Below are 14,377 nucleotides of genomic sequence, written 5' to 3' on the forward strand. Positions count from 1 at the left end.
TTTTCGGAGGCAGGTGGCTCCTGTGAAGCTGGCCATCACTGACAGGGCCTCTCAAAGGCCTTGTCTCACCACCAAGGACTTCTAATCTGCCCACTCTGATGACTGCCTGTCTGCTGTTGCTTCCAGCCGGTGGATATACTGGGGGTTTGGGGGGGGGAATGCACTCTTCTCAAACCTATTACTCTTATTGCATGTGTCTTTCAGATTCTTTATTTTGGGTTCTTCTCGTTGCTCTCAATTCCTTCAGGTTTTGAAAAGCAACCTGGGGGAAGGCTCACTAGTTTCTACTTTCTATCTAGTTTCATTCCTCCTCTGCGAGCACAGTGTGACCTCACTGCTTGAATGAAGCATAAGTGAGGAAGAAAAAGTGAACTGCCATAAAGCAAAATAAAAAACACATGGGCATTTACTACAAGAAGATAAGGAAGCCAGTGAGGGAGTCCTGTAATGCTTGTAATACCTTTTTTTCCCATGTTCTATCACTTGCCAATGTTTGGTACATGTTGGCATCTCTGAAAGCATCTAGCTCAATAAATGTTCAATTTTACCAAATGAAGATCTGGTTCATAAACTATAATTCAATTTGATTCAGATCATTGGACAACTCAGGCCAAGAGTCCTGGCTCTCTAAGCAAATCAAGCTCTATAGGAATTTTCTTTCACTGGATTTATTATTTTATTATTATTTTTATTTTTATTATTTTTATTTATTTAAGATAGTCACAGAGAGAGAGAGAGAGAGAGGCAGAGACACAGGCAGAGGGAGAAGCAGGCTCCATGCACCGGGAGCCCGACGTGGGATTCGATCCCGGGTCTCCAGGATTGCGCCCTGGGCCAAAGGCAGGTGCCAAACCACTACGCCACCCAGGGATCCCTGGATTTATTATTTTTAAAAGTGAGAGCAAATAGGGAACTTTGGGACAATCAGGTAGGCATATTAGAACACTGAATCAAAGGGACACCTGAGTGGCTCTGTGGTTGAGCATCTGCCTTTGGCTCAGGGCCTGATCCCAGAGTCCTGGAATCAAGTCCCGCATCGGGCTCCCTGCATGGAGCCTGCTTCTCCCTCTGCCTGTGTCTCTGCCTCTCTCTCTGTGTCTCTTATGAATAAATAAATAAAATCTTTTTTTAAAAAAGAACACTGAATCATAAAAATAAAAATAAAACAAGTGAAGTCAGATTATTTTTTCATGTGCACAAGAAGGGAGAAGCATTAATAAAAGTTACTATAGGAGATAAATACTATGCAACTTTAGTGTCAGCCCTTTTAGCAATCCATGTGAATTTATCCATTTTATCTTCAAAGATATCTCAGACTAAAAGCAGAAATTACAGTGAATTTTTTTTGAAACTCATCTCCTAAGATTTCATGAACTTTGAATTGATTTAAATAAATGTCCATTTCACTGGCTACTTGCACAAAAATTTAGGACTATAGGGAGAGATTGAGGGAATGTAAAATATGCATATTCATCCTCAACCCACAAATCTATACCACTCAAGAGAATAACTTCTATCTCTGGAGATTTGCCCTATAAAGCAGCAGCAGGAGGAAGAATTAAGTTATCTTTTCAAAAACCTGGTTATTCCTTTATGGATCATAATCCCATAAGTCATAAGCCTGAAGGGCTTCTTAAATACAGGTCCTGGGTTTCTGATTCTACGGATTTGGGATCAGGCTCCAGAGTTCACATTTCTAACAAGTTCTTAAGGGACACTGATGCTGTGGCTGTAAGAGTCATTTATCTAGAATGTCTTACTCAGAAAATGGATTTCTCATGAAGATCCAATGCATTAGGTTGACTTTTTAGCTTGGGTGGCAATTTCCTCTCCAGTCCACATTACAGCTTCACTCTGTCACACCTATTTCCTGACCCTTATGTACAATGATCATTCCTATATCCTCTGTCTCCTTTCTACTCAGCTCTCTCTTTTCCCTCTGAAGCCTTCCCTTGAGCCTCATTTCCCATAGAAAGCTGTTTCCAACCATAGGACAGTGGGATCTCACTTTTCTCTAAATTTGAAGTACTTACTATTTGTATGCATTTTGGCTCTAAGCGTTTGACACATACCTACACTCACTGTCTTCCTCCTCTCATCTTTCGCTCCCACCTCTGTGTCCCAAGGCCTTGCTCAAATGCTGCCTCTTCCCTGAAGCTTTATTGGTTCTTCCCTTGCCTCAGGAGTTTCTCTTTTGAACTTTTGTGAACAGAAAACTTGACTTGCCCCTTTCTTTTGGTATTCCTCTGTGACTTGTTTGTGTTCTTAATTTCTCCCAAGAGACTGTAAACTCTTGGAAGATCTGGCATATTATATTCAACATTTAATCCCCAAAGTGTTTTGTACATAGTCTGGCTCAATAAGTGCATTTATATGGCACAGAAACAAAATATGCAAGATGTTGGGAGGCTTTTCTCTGCCTCACTAAGGCTCAGAGCAAAGCTTGTTCCCAGAGCCAGGCCCACAGAATTCTCTACTCAGGAGCCACTAACTTGCCAAGGTCCCTGGGCAATAAATCATGTAAACTGTGTCTATGGAAATTATATGTTTGCCTTATTTGGTGTAGAGGCCAATGTAAGCTAGATGATAGAGATGCCCTTGGCCCTGTTCTCAAAATGCCATGTAAAGAATGACAGTACTAGATGCCTAAATTCTCTACTGGGTGATTTTATGCAGCTAACTCCCCGTTGTGTCTTTTCTGTCAAGACACCATCCCTTTAGACATTCCTACTGGGGTCAGATTAACTGATTTCACTTTCATTGTTTATTACTCAAATCTCAGGGGGGGGTAAGTAGCATAGACTTTCATAACTCAAAGGATAGAGCTAGTCTCCCCCTTTACTCCATTTAGCCCAATACCAGGGTCTTTGGAAATCAGGAGAACAACCCCCGTCACCCCTGAGGGAAGTAAGAGAATATTCCCAGATGTGAGGTTTGGTGATTTATACTTCCTTTTGTTTAGTTGTTGTCACATAGTGGGGACTTGATATATCTTTGATATTTGCTTGGTTATCGGATTTTTTTCTCCCATATCTTCTCCTTTAAATCCACACACATCCATGTGCTTTCCTAATAAATGTACCTAAAGTTTTGAAGATGACTTAAAATCCAATTTGCCATAAAGTCCCTCTGTAAATTAACATATGAATTTAAATTCTAAATTTTGTAATACTGTAGAAATAGGTGTGGCATCCCATTACTGCCAGTGAATGAGATTTCACTAACATCTTTTATTAACTTCCCTTTTATTTCTCAAGTTTTCATATTTCCTCCTATTTGAGACTACACTGGCTTGGCTTTGAATGCTGATTAAAAAATCTCTGAAGAAAATTTGCTTTAATTATTTCTCTGGGGTTCAAAGCTTTTCCATTTGATGAAGAATTTGTTCTGTGCTTTCGAACTCAAGCTTCTCAATTTGTTCCCATTTAGGATGGCTAATAAAAATAATGGAGAATCCTTGTATTCATAACTCCAAAAAGTCCTTTGATCACTTGAGATAGGAAATTTAATTCAAATTACTTATGAAAATATAAAATTTATTGATTTATGTAATAAAAAAAGCCCAGATTCCGACTCAGGCATAGTTGGATCTAGGGGCTCATATATTCTTATCAGAACTGTTTCTTTTCATTTTTTAGTTCTTCCTTCATTGTGTTCACTCTATTCTCAAGGAGATAGAGTTTCCCCTACTGGTGGCAAGATAGCTGCCAGCAACTGTAGACTCATACTCTGCTTTCATTAATCTTCATTGAGTAAAAAGGCCCCCACCCCATTACCGATCCGAATTCCAAAAAATTACCATGACTGTATCTCATCAGCTTTGATTGGGTCCTTTTCTATCCCAGGATAAATCTGTGTCCATGAAGAAGAAATACACTGAGTTCTAGGTCCACTCACAGGCAGTAGGCTGAGCCAGCGCTGTATCAGTTGATAACCAGGCAGAGTGAGTCCCCAAGGGTATTCAGGGTGCCCTGGCTGGCATCAAGCAAAAGGGCACAGCAAAAGCAAAACCACAAGTTTCATTTATACTCCATTTTTGGAAGAGATGACAACACTGGTCAAAAAGGAGAGACAAGCAATAACCATAGGAGCAGGATTGTACTTTTTGCCGGAACCTGTAAAAACAAAACAAAGTTAGAGATCTTTTAGGTAGCAGACTTTTTTGTTTTTGTTTTTTGAAAAACTACCTTGGTGCACCTGGGTTGCTCAGTTGGTGAAGCATCTGACTTCAGCTCAGGTCATGATTCCTCCTGGGACAAGCCCCACATCAGGTTCCCTGATCAGCAGGGGGCTCTGCTTTTCCCTCCTGCCTCCCCCCTCCTCATTCTGTCTCTCATTCTTCCTCTCAAATAAATAAATAAAATCTTAAAAAAACTCCAAAAAACTATCTAATCTGTCCTTTGATTCATTTTTTAATGTAGAAAACTCCTAATACAAATATTTGCAGTTAGCTACTTTAAAAAAAGTATCCTCTTAGATTGTTTTCTAACTAACAGAACTCAGCTTGTTTATTTTACAGGTAATGGAACAGCACCAAGAAGCTCATAGATTTACCCCAGGTGACCCATCTCTTCTTTAGTGTGTGAGATCTCCTGATTTTCCGTCTTTATTGCCAGCAGCAACACCATCACCATCACCAGTATCCCCATTTTAATTACCATCATCTTCATCACCATTATGAAAGCTAACATTGATTAGCAACTTGTTCTGTGCTGTGGTCTGTTTTAAGCAATGCTATCAATTAACTCACTTGATCCTCACAGGATATCTACGAGGTATTTATTCTTATTCTCCTTATTTTCCACTGATCAAAAGGTGACATTTTGATTTGTGGAGAAACTTAACCAAACATCTCACATCTGGTATGTAGTGAAGGCAGCATTCCAACTCAGGCAGTCTGGCTCAACTCAACTCTATCTTTTTAGCCACAGTATTGTTTCTCCATATATGGCATGTCCACACATAGGCTTGCTTTCTTTCTTTCTTTCTTTCTTTCTTTCTTTCTTTCTTTCTTTCTTTCTTTCTTTCTTTTCTTTCTTTCTTTTTTTTTTTTTATTACAAAGTGGGATGGGATGCCTGGGTGGCTCAGCGGTTGAGTATCTGCCTTTGGCTCAGGGCATGATCCCAGGATCCAGATCAAGTCCCACATCGGGCTCCTTGCATGGAGCCTGCTTCTCCCTCTGCCCATGTCTCTGCCTCTCTCTCTCTCTCTTTGTGTCTCTCATGAATGAATAAATAAAATCTTAAAAAAAATTACAAAGTGGGCAAAAAGTATTCATACAATCCTGCTTGGTGTGTGTGTGTGTGTGTGTGTGTGTGTGTGTATGTACTTCCTATACATACATGCTCTTCATGGAAAGATGGAGAAGATTGGCAACCAGTTAGGGTATGGCTGATGAAAGCAAAATAAATACAAGAAACTACTGATTGGCAATATGCTGGGATGAGGATATAGAATGAGATGGAAGATGGAAACCTTTAGAAAATGCTCTAAATAGTGAGTGGGATCTCCTTTTCAACCAGCCTTCAGTGACTATTTAGGGTAGAAAAGATGTTTGATTTAGGAAAACTTCAACTCTGTGATTACCTCAACATTTGAACATATTGTTCAATAGGATGATGAGATGACAGAGAAATATTTTCCCATTGTTTTCACATAATAATACATAAAATCCCTTGTGTTTTCTGAAATTTCTTGGAATTCTATATATATAAACAATATTTAAAATCCCATTTTTACCAATAAGAGTAGACAAGGAAAATTAATAGTGCATACATATTTCTAAGCTTTTTATAAACTGAATAATCTCATACAAACCATGTAACCTCTCTCAACCTCAGTATTCAAATCAGTGTAGTGGGGTCAATAACCAATGTACAGGGTAGTTATAAGAATTAAACAGATAATGTGTGTGAAAACCTTCTGTGAATGAAATTTGCCACATAAGTATCATTTATTTTTGGTGTATTATAACATAAATTTGGTCATCTCTGCCTTAGGGTATACAGTTTGGGGAGAAATACATAATTATTATACCTTGTATTTCAAGAACTCTGAATCTGTGAATTAGATTATTCAGAAAGAAACAGTCAACCCCTTGAAGAAAAGCAGAAGCTAAAATTGATATGCAGTATATCTAGTTAATCTGATATTTGGAGGGAAATGCTATCTATAGCCTCTTTCTGTCAGAATGTGGAGATTAACAAGTGTTATTTTTTTAGAGAGTTATCTATGAAAAATTTGGCACTCAAACAATGATAAGCATTGTTTCTTCTGTCTCTTCTTTGTTTTTTTTCTTGCCTGTCAATACCAGTGAAGCACACATTTGTGCCATGAAACTATTATCCCACTTCCACATGCAAAGTGCTTTCCCAGGGCCTTTCTTTCTTTCTTTCTTTCTTTTCTTTCTTTCTTTCTTTCTTTCTTTCTTTCTTTCTTTCTTCTTTCCTTCTTTCTTTCTTCTTTCTTTCTTTCTTCTTTTTCTTTCTAGATTTATTCATTTATTCATGAGACACAGACTGAGAGAGAGAGAGAGAGGCAGAAACACAGGCAGAGGGAGAAGCAGGCTCCTCGCAGGGAGCCTGATGCAGGAATAGATCCTGGATCCCGGGATCACGACCTGAGCCAAAGGCAGGCGCCCAACCAGTGAGCCACCCAGGTGTCCCTCCCAGGGTTTTTCAATTATGTTTGAGAGGGTAGACGCCAAGTACTTGCACAATGTTCTTTTTGCCCCCATTTTATAAATGAAGAAACAGGCTCAGAGGTTGTCATTTACACAAGGTCACATAGCTACTAACATATATGCCCAGCCCTTCCTGGCTCCAAAATCTATTCTCTTTCCACCCTTCCTCCCTTTCTTCCCTCCTTCTCTCCTTTTTCTCTTTCTTTTTTTCCTTCCTTCTTTAATTTTTTTTTAAAAATTTATTAGAGAGAGAGAGAGAGAGAGCGCAAGCCCGACTGGGGCTCAATCCCAGGACCTCAGGATCATGACCTGAGCTGAAGGCAGATGCGTAACCAAGTAAGCCATCCAGGTGCCCCTAAATTACTCATTCTTTCATCCATGCAGCTCAGATAGACACTCCATTTCAAGGCTAATGTGATGGTACAAATAGGGAAAACTAGTTTGAGATAAAACCCAGAGTAAAAGAAAACAAGAACAGGAAGTTAATAAAGTAAATCATATGTGACAGTAATAGTAGCTTAGGGAAATTTTGAGTACTTGCTAGTGTCAGAATCTGTTCTAAGAGCTTTAACACGCATAAGTCATTTTATACTCACCAGAATCCTATAAGGTAGATTTTCATTAGATTTTCCTCCCTATGTTACACATAGTAGAGGCACACAGAGACTAAGCCATTTGCCCGTGTTCTCACTGTTAGTAACTGGTAAAGTTAGTATGTAAAACCAGGCTTACTACAAAAGTTGACTGTATTTTTTCTAGAAACATGCTTAAGAATTTTGATTATGTGAAACATTTTAACAAATAAATCCTTCTTTGTGAATCCAATGGTACAGAACAGAGTATGTGTTTGTGTGTTTATAGATTTTTGGCATGGATTATTTTCCTGAACAAAGCAACATTTAAGGACAAATAACTAAAATAACATATTTTGAGTCTTTCAATGGGCATGAAAACATCTGTTTCTATGGTAACCACTATAGGCCACAAGAGGGGTGAGAGAAGAATTAGAAGGGAGAGCTGTTAGTTTAGAATGTCTTAATTAAAAAAAAAAAGAATGTCTTAATTTTTCTTTTGCAAATGGACTTGCTTAAATATTTTATGCTACCAATTTGACCTTTTGATTCTGAGGTTGACAGATTCCTGAGTACTCTTTGAACTTGAGAACTGTAGTTACAAGTTAACAGAAACAATTTTGAAATAAATCAAAGGACGGGGAAACTGTACTCTTGGATCTATTGTCTTTTCATTGGGAGAATTACGGTATCCTGGCTGACCAATTTTAAAGGTCTTCATGTTGTCTTTTAAGTATGATATTTGTCAGATTAAGAGGGAACAGGAAAGGAAACAAGTCACTGACTCAGAGGGATCTTTTGAGATGTTAAAATAGCTTGTGGCTTTTGCATGAGAAAAAAATTGAAGGGATAAGAGACAGCATCCTAGGGACCATTTGTGAATCTCTAAACTGAGGTTGATGTCGGTGCAATAAGAGTTATCTAGAAAAACAGGTCTGGAAAGAGTCCACTGATCTTACTCCCTCTCAGTGAAGGACTCCCAGAAAAGAAAAACACCACCTCCCTCCTCCCATTTTTCATGTATGGATCAATCCAATACTGCTCCAGGATGGTGGGATAGGTAGAGTGTTACTTGTCAGTTAAGACACTTATTTGCCATTTATTACATGGTAGGTCATGTAGAAGTAATTTAGTATTTTGTTTATTTTTTAAATTTTCACAAGAACCCTGTGGGGCTCTATCATGATGCTTCTTACATCGTCAAAGAAACATAGGGAGTTTAAACAACTGGACTGAGAACACAGCTAAAAAATGGTACAAGTTGGATAGCAATCCAGAAAGAGTGGATCTGGAGTCAAACTGCCTGGATTCCATACCAAACCCTTAAATACTATGTAGTCATGTCCCTGCCCACAGAGAGCTTACAGAGCAACAAAAGATTACTGATTCCCTCACATATGATTTGTGATTTCAAATATCCAGTCAAGACCAACCAAGCTTCCAAGGTCTAGCAATGTGCATGGCTGCTCCAACTAAGCCTTAACTCAAAGTTGTGTTTGAGCAGCTTCCTGACAGGAAAGCAAAGATCATTAGTTTGGTGGGGGAGGGTCTTGAAATAGTTTTCTTTGAGACGTACAGAGTAGAGAATATGGGTAATAGTTTCTATTACATACTCTTTTTTCCTCCTCTTTGATGTAAATGTTCTACAACTTTTTACTTAATGTATTTTACTGTGCTCATTGAATTGACCTAGAGAAAAATTCTTCTCTCTCAACTTCATCATGATGAGAATAAAGCAACAGTGCCTTAGTCAAGTGTAGTTCCAGAGAACCCTGGAAAGTAGCTATGATTGTCCTTATTTATTATCAGAATCTCATTGTTTGCTTCATACTCTAGGTTTTCATTCTCCTCTGCAAACACTAATCTCTTGGTTCCGTGGAACAGACTGAGTTCGCTCATATTGCTGCCTGTCACACTTCCAAGGGCAGGCAGGAGGAGATAAAAGTGTTGATAGGTCACCTCTTCCCTGGTTTGTGTTTGCAGATAGGCCAGAGTAAGCAAGCCTAAGACCTCAATGTGGATGCCTGTTTTAGGATCTTTGTTACACTGCAGCCCCCAAATGCTAAGAAATGCTGATTGCTTGAATTACTAACAGTAGCAATCATGATGGAATAGAGAAAGATTTGGGGATATTTCAAAGGTAGACACTGCAGTTAAGTGTGAGTGTGAACAAGTGCACATGTGGATAAGGACAATCTTCCTTATAAATCAAACAGGGCATAGCACTTGCCACAGAACTACCATTTTGTGCAGGGAATGTGGCTGGCATCATACAGAGATGGAATGGAGTTAGCCACATATTTTTCTAAAAAAGATCTGAACAATATTTTTTTGTTTTGTGATATCTCCAATTTCTCCTGCTTCAGTTCATTTTTCACAATATTGTCAGAACTCTTGCTAATATACTGATATAATTGATACTCCACTCCTCCAAGGACTTCTCATTACCTCTAGCATGAAGTTAGAAAGCCCTTAGTATAGAATACAATAATTTTAACCATCAGGCCCATCAGAAGTCTCCCCACCCCAATCGATCCCCTATTCCTTTTCCATTCCTAGCCTCTTCCTGTGTCCTATACATCCTATTGTGCAGATTCCCTAAAGACACTGGCTGTTTGAAATCTCTTTGATTCAGCGTATGTTGTTTTCTGCTTAAAATGACTTTTCCTCTCTTCTTTTACAACCCTGTCCCATTCCCTCTTCAAGTCCTATGTGGTCCTCTATCATTAAGACTTTCTCACTTTCTCCAGAGAGAATGAGTAGCTTCCAGCACTGAGAAGCCACAACCATTGCTTAAACATCTGGTGTATTGCTTAGTGCTTTTGAGTGTGGACATTTGCTCATATTTCTATGTCTCAGTAGACTTAAAATCCACCTACGACAGTGATTTTGCTTTATTCATTTCATATTGCCTGGGGCCTCCCATCCCAGTGCTTGGAACATTGAAGATGAGTAATAGATAAGAGTGAATGAATAAATCATGCCTCCTGCTTTACTCTTAGCACTCCGTATTCCTGTAGTGACCATGACAAAAACGAAAACAACCCCCCCCCAAAACAAAACGAAACAAAAAAAACCCTAAAAACCAAAATGAGTTTGAGGGTGAAGGTAATAATGCTATATTTTTATGTGCTATCTTTTTCAGTAGAGGTTTACTCTCTGTGTCTAGAAGTCTCCACATATTAGTGCCATTGAAGAAGCACAGTTTTTCTAGAGATAGTTGAGAAAGAAGGGGAGGGAAAAGAAATAAGACAGGTTTCTAATCTGTCAGTTCTGCCATTCCTGAAGGTCAGTTTTCCCCCACAGGCCCACTCAGAAAAATAACTTTTTAAAAAGACTGGTGTTCTGGGATCCTGACACAAGTAGATTTGATTTAGAACGATAACATAATACCTTTTAGCAGCTGACAGTTGTATGTGCTCAGGTTCCCAGCTGACTGCAATTGCAACCAATTTCCTTGAGGGTGGTAGCTCATATTTACAACTTTGAACACCTCGTAGGGAGGGACTAGGACTTCCTTCCTGAGAGAGAATTCTTGTACAGGCACTCCCAGGCAGGTAAATATGGTGAATAGAGTTTGGTTCCCAACCTTCTGTGCCTCTTCTTGTAGGAGGGAAGTGGAGAGGAACTGGCCAAATCGGATGGTGGCCCCTCTGTTGGCTTTCAAATAGTTACCCTTCATCTCATGATGTACCTCATAACATGAAGAGTCATTCGTCAGGATCATTTCTTCCCTTAGCAGCTGGACTGCTGAAGTCAGGTAGTAGTGGAGGTATTTGAAATGGAATGAGTGTTTATACTGCTGTGGGGACCTGCCAGCAGTGGCCATGGCTCTAGTAAAATCTGTGCGGACAATGTTGTTTGATGTATAAGCCAGGATGGCCAAAGCATGTGTAATATTCATGCTCCTGGGGAGATCTGCTGCTCTGTTCAACCAGGTTAAGTGGGCGTTTGCCCAGATCCTAGAGTAATTTCTATGTGCTTTTAGTTCTTTTGCAAAATAATCCCCTTGATTTAGCTTCTCCATGACCTGTGGGCTGCAGCCTTGGTACTGATCATCAAAGGAATCTGGTGTCAAGTCAAAGTCGATGTTAACTGCAACCTATAGGAAAGGAAAAATATTCATTTTAGCTTTTCAGATCAGATGATAGGCTGTGGTGGCTTGCTGTCTATTTTCCATAAAGCCGAGTCTTTTCCTCAAAATTTATTTGCTGAAGTTTCACTCATAATCATTACACTGCCCTAATACCTCCTGGATCAGTGACTTGTGCCGGAGATTGAATTTGGTTTGATAAATATTACTAGAAGCTTAAAAAACCCCTCACGCTCCCAGGGAGGGTGTGACCTTCTTGTATAAACAAAAACAGTATTTTTGCATAGTGCTTTGAAGAAAACAAATGATCATCTAGAAGTTTATGTATACTTTCTTTTTCCCTGCTGACCCCTTTCATATTCTCTCATGGGTGTTAAGAAATATCTCTTTTTTGAATACCTAAAATCTATATTAAGTCTCTGAACCATATTTAAGAAAAAGCTTCAGCGATGAGTAATGTTGGGTTCTCCCAAGGGGTCCCCAGTAAATAACAGCTCTCTCTTCTGACCTGGATCTGAAAAAATTGGGGGAAAAGAGTATATGTATGAAATTTAAAATATCATCTTTACTACTGAATTGCTGGGGCACACATATTTACGTCTGATGGCAAGATTTGTTAAGAGTAAACCCTGGAACAAGGCAGACTTGCCCACTGAGCTGCAGACAGTGTTGGATTGTGGCCTGCCCAAAGGTAAGATTCTTGTCATGAGGAACGCAGGGCTCAGGCCCTTTGGCATGTGCCTACCTCCCAGGAGGATGAAGAGCAGAGTCAAAGTCAGAATGCCCAGTTATTGTTCCTGATGTTCCCAGTCAACTAAACTTGCCAACCACCAGGGGAGTGGTATAGTGGTTAGGAGAGGTGTGCCTAGGACCATCCTTCCTCTTAGAACCCAGGAATGGGAAAAAGACATTTTCCCATGGGTAGTCAATTGAATTCTACTTATCAATATCTAGCCCAGATTAAACTGAAGTTAGAGATTTGAATACAAGCTCAGTAAGTATCATCAGTCTATTTTTTAGAACCATATTTTCAATTATCTAAATTCCAAGATGTTTTCTTCTTGACAAAGAAATAGTGCTTTTCTAATGAACAGCACTTCTTATATTATGAGATAAGATTCCATTCAGTCAATGTCAAAGATGCTGCAGTTGAAACTCAGAAACATACCTTTGGTATTTTTACTGTTATTTATGATGAGAAGACATCTAGTTGTATGTAAAATGGAGATTTTTAAGACTGCTTAAATGATTTTCACCAACAACTCTTTACAGAAGGTTTACAAATAGGTCTACAGAATCTATTTAAACCCAAACAAAACAAAATCCATCTCATTATGTGCTGTTAAATCTTGTGGGCTCTAAAAACTTTAATATATTATGAGATCTCAAATATGTACTCTATTATCTCTTAACATTTGGTTATTTTTCATTATATAAAACTTTAAATGATAATACTTCTTTTGGAGTTGATCCATACGAAACAATCTAAAGCAAACAGACTATATTTTGCATCATTTGAAATACAGAAGCAGTATTTTACTTAAATTTTATGGAGAATCAAGAAAAGAACATTACAGGGATGCCTGCGGGGCTCAGCGGTTGAGCATCTGCCTTCAACTCAGATCCTGATCCCGGGGTTTGGGATCGAGTCCCACATCGGGCTCCTGCAGGGAGCCTGCTTCTCTCTTTGCCTTTGTCTCTGCCTCTCTCTCTGTGTCTCTCATGAATAGATAAATAAAATCTTAAAAAAATATAAGTAACATTATGCCTCTAGCTTCCATAATGCCAAATGTAGAAACTCCAAAGAATCCCACAATTTTTAATAATTGCTTTCAACACCCTTCACTACTCTTCACTACCACAACACCCTTCATCATCCTTCAACACCCTTCAGCATTATTTGTTAAAATATCTGAATGAAATCAGATCCCAAGTGACCACAGGTCACTTAAAGGTTGTCACCAGGAAAGTGCCCCGGGGAGCATGGACAGGGAAGAAATCACCTCAGTGGCACCCTACCTCAGAACTCCCGGTGGGTGTCTGCAGGGCCGAGAACAGCATCAAGAGAGGAAGCTGCCTGGGAAGAAGCCAGATCCTCAGAGCAGGGGCTGCAGTAGGAGTTGGGAGAAGAATCCTCCTGCTTCTGTTGGGCACTGGACGGTATTCGTTTGTGTTAAAAGCACTTCTCTGCTCTTGAAGCTTCATGATGAAATGAGTGCTCAGTGCTCTTCTCTGGGGTTTTCTCTGGGTGGGTCTAGGCAGGAACTTCCCTTGTTCATGTCCTGTTGAATCTTCTGCTGACCACCCCCAACCAGATTTTCTGAGGAAATGTATCAGCTCCCGCTCATTGGCAGAGCCGAAATCTCCGTGACATAGCTAGATCTGTGCACCAAATAAGGGATGGTAAAGTAAACGCCTTAAAATTTCCAATTAAAAATAAATCCCTTATCTAGTCTGTGTCGGGAGGAATTCCAAAGGCTTTTCAAGGGTCAGGCTCAGCAGCTCAACCTCAACTTTCTCAGGAAGACAGGAAAGGCACACGCTGTACAGTGTTTGGGGCCAAGTGACATTATCTGGAGCTGCAGGTTTCCATTGCGATGATATGATTGGCTCCTGCGAGTGGCTGGGAAGATGCCATCTCAGAGGTGGGCCTCTGTCGCGCTCATTTGGTGCTGCTGATAGGCCCTGGCCAGAGAGGGCTGGTAGGAAGCAGCACATCTCTTCTGGATTTCTGTCAAAAAGAAGGCTCTTGTTGCAGCTTTTCCATTGTAACTTTGAAACTCTCCAATTCAGAAATTATACCTTCTGGGGTCACAGGTCTTCCCTGTGTTCTCTTCTGAAGGCGTCGGACCCTCTGTCCGCACTAGTTCAGTCTATAGTGAATCCAACTACTGTCAGAAGACAGCTTCTGAACAGCTGACATCAATCAAAAGTAGGATCCAGTAGGCTAAGTTAATGCCACACATGTGTTCTTTAAACATCCTCCCTCAGGCACTTCCCTTTTAGTTTCAACATCCTTCCTCCATTCC

At 39.7% G+C, this 14,377-nt stretch overlaps 1 protein-coding gene across 1 annotated transcript; it reads right to left on the reverse strand.

Annotated features, from left to right (window-relative positions):
• Positions 1–935: 935 nt before the first annotated feature.
• On the reverse strand, positions 936–13,857 carry LOC129517166 (ecto-ADP-ribosyltransferase 4-like). The gene is made up of 3 exons (XM_055336816.1): positions 13,368–13,857; positions 10,649–11,357; positions 936–4,115 (listed from the first exon to the last, which is right to left on the reverse strand). Exons 1-3 carry the CDS (start codon positions 13,551–13,553, stop codon positions 4,024–4,026), a joined length of 987 nt encoding a protein of 328 aa, XP_055192791.1. The 5' UTR covers positions 13,554–13,857; the 3' UTR covers positions 936–4,023.
• Positions 13,858–14,377: the final 520 nt, after the last annotated feature.

This window comes from Nyctereutes procyonoides, unplaced genomic scaffold, assembly GCF_905146905.1.
Source record: "Nyctereutes procyonoides isolate TBG_1078 unplaced genomic scaffold, NYPRO_anot_genome, whole genome shotgun sequence".
NCBI lineage: Eukaryota > Metazoa > Chordata > Mammalia > Carnivora > Canidae > Nyctereutes > Nyctereutes procyonoides.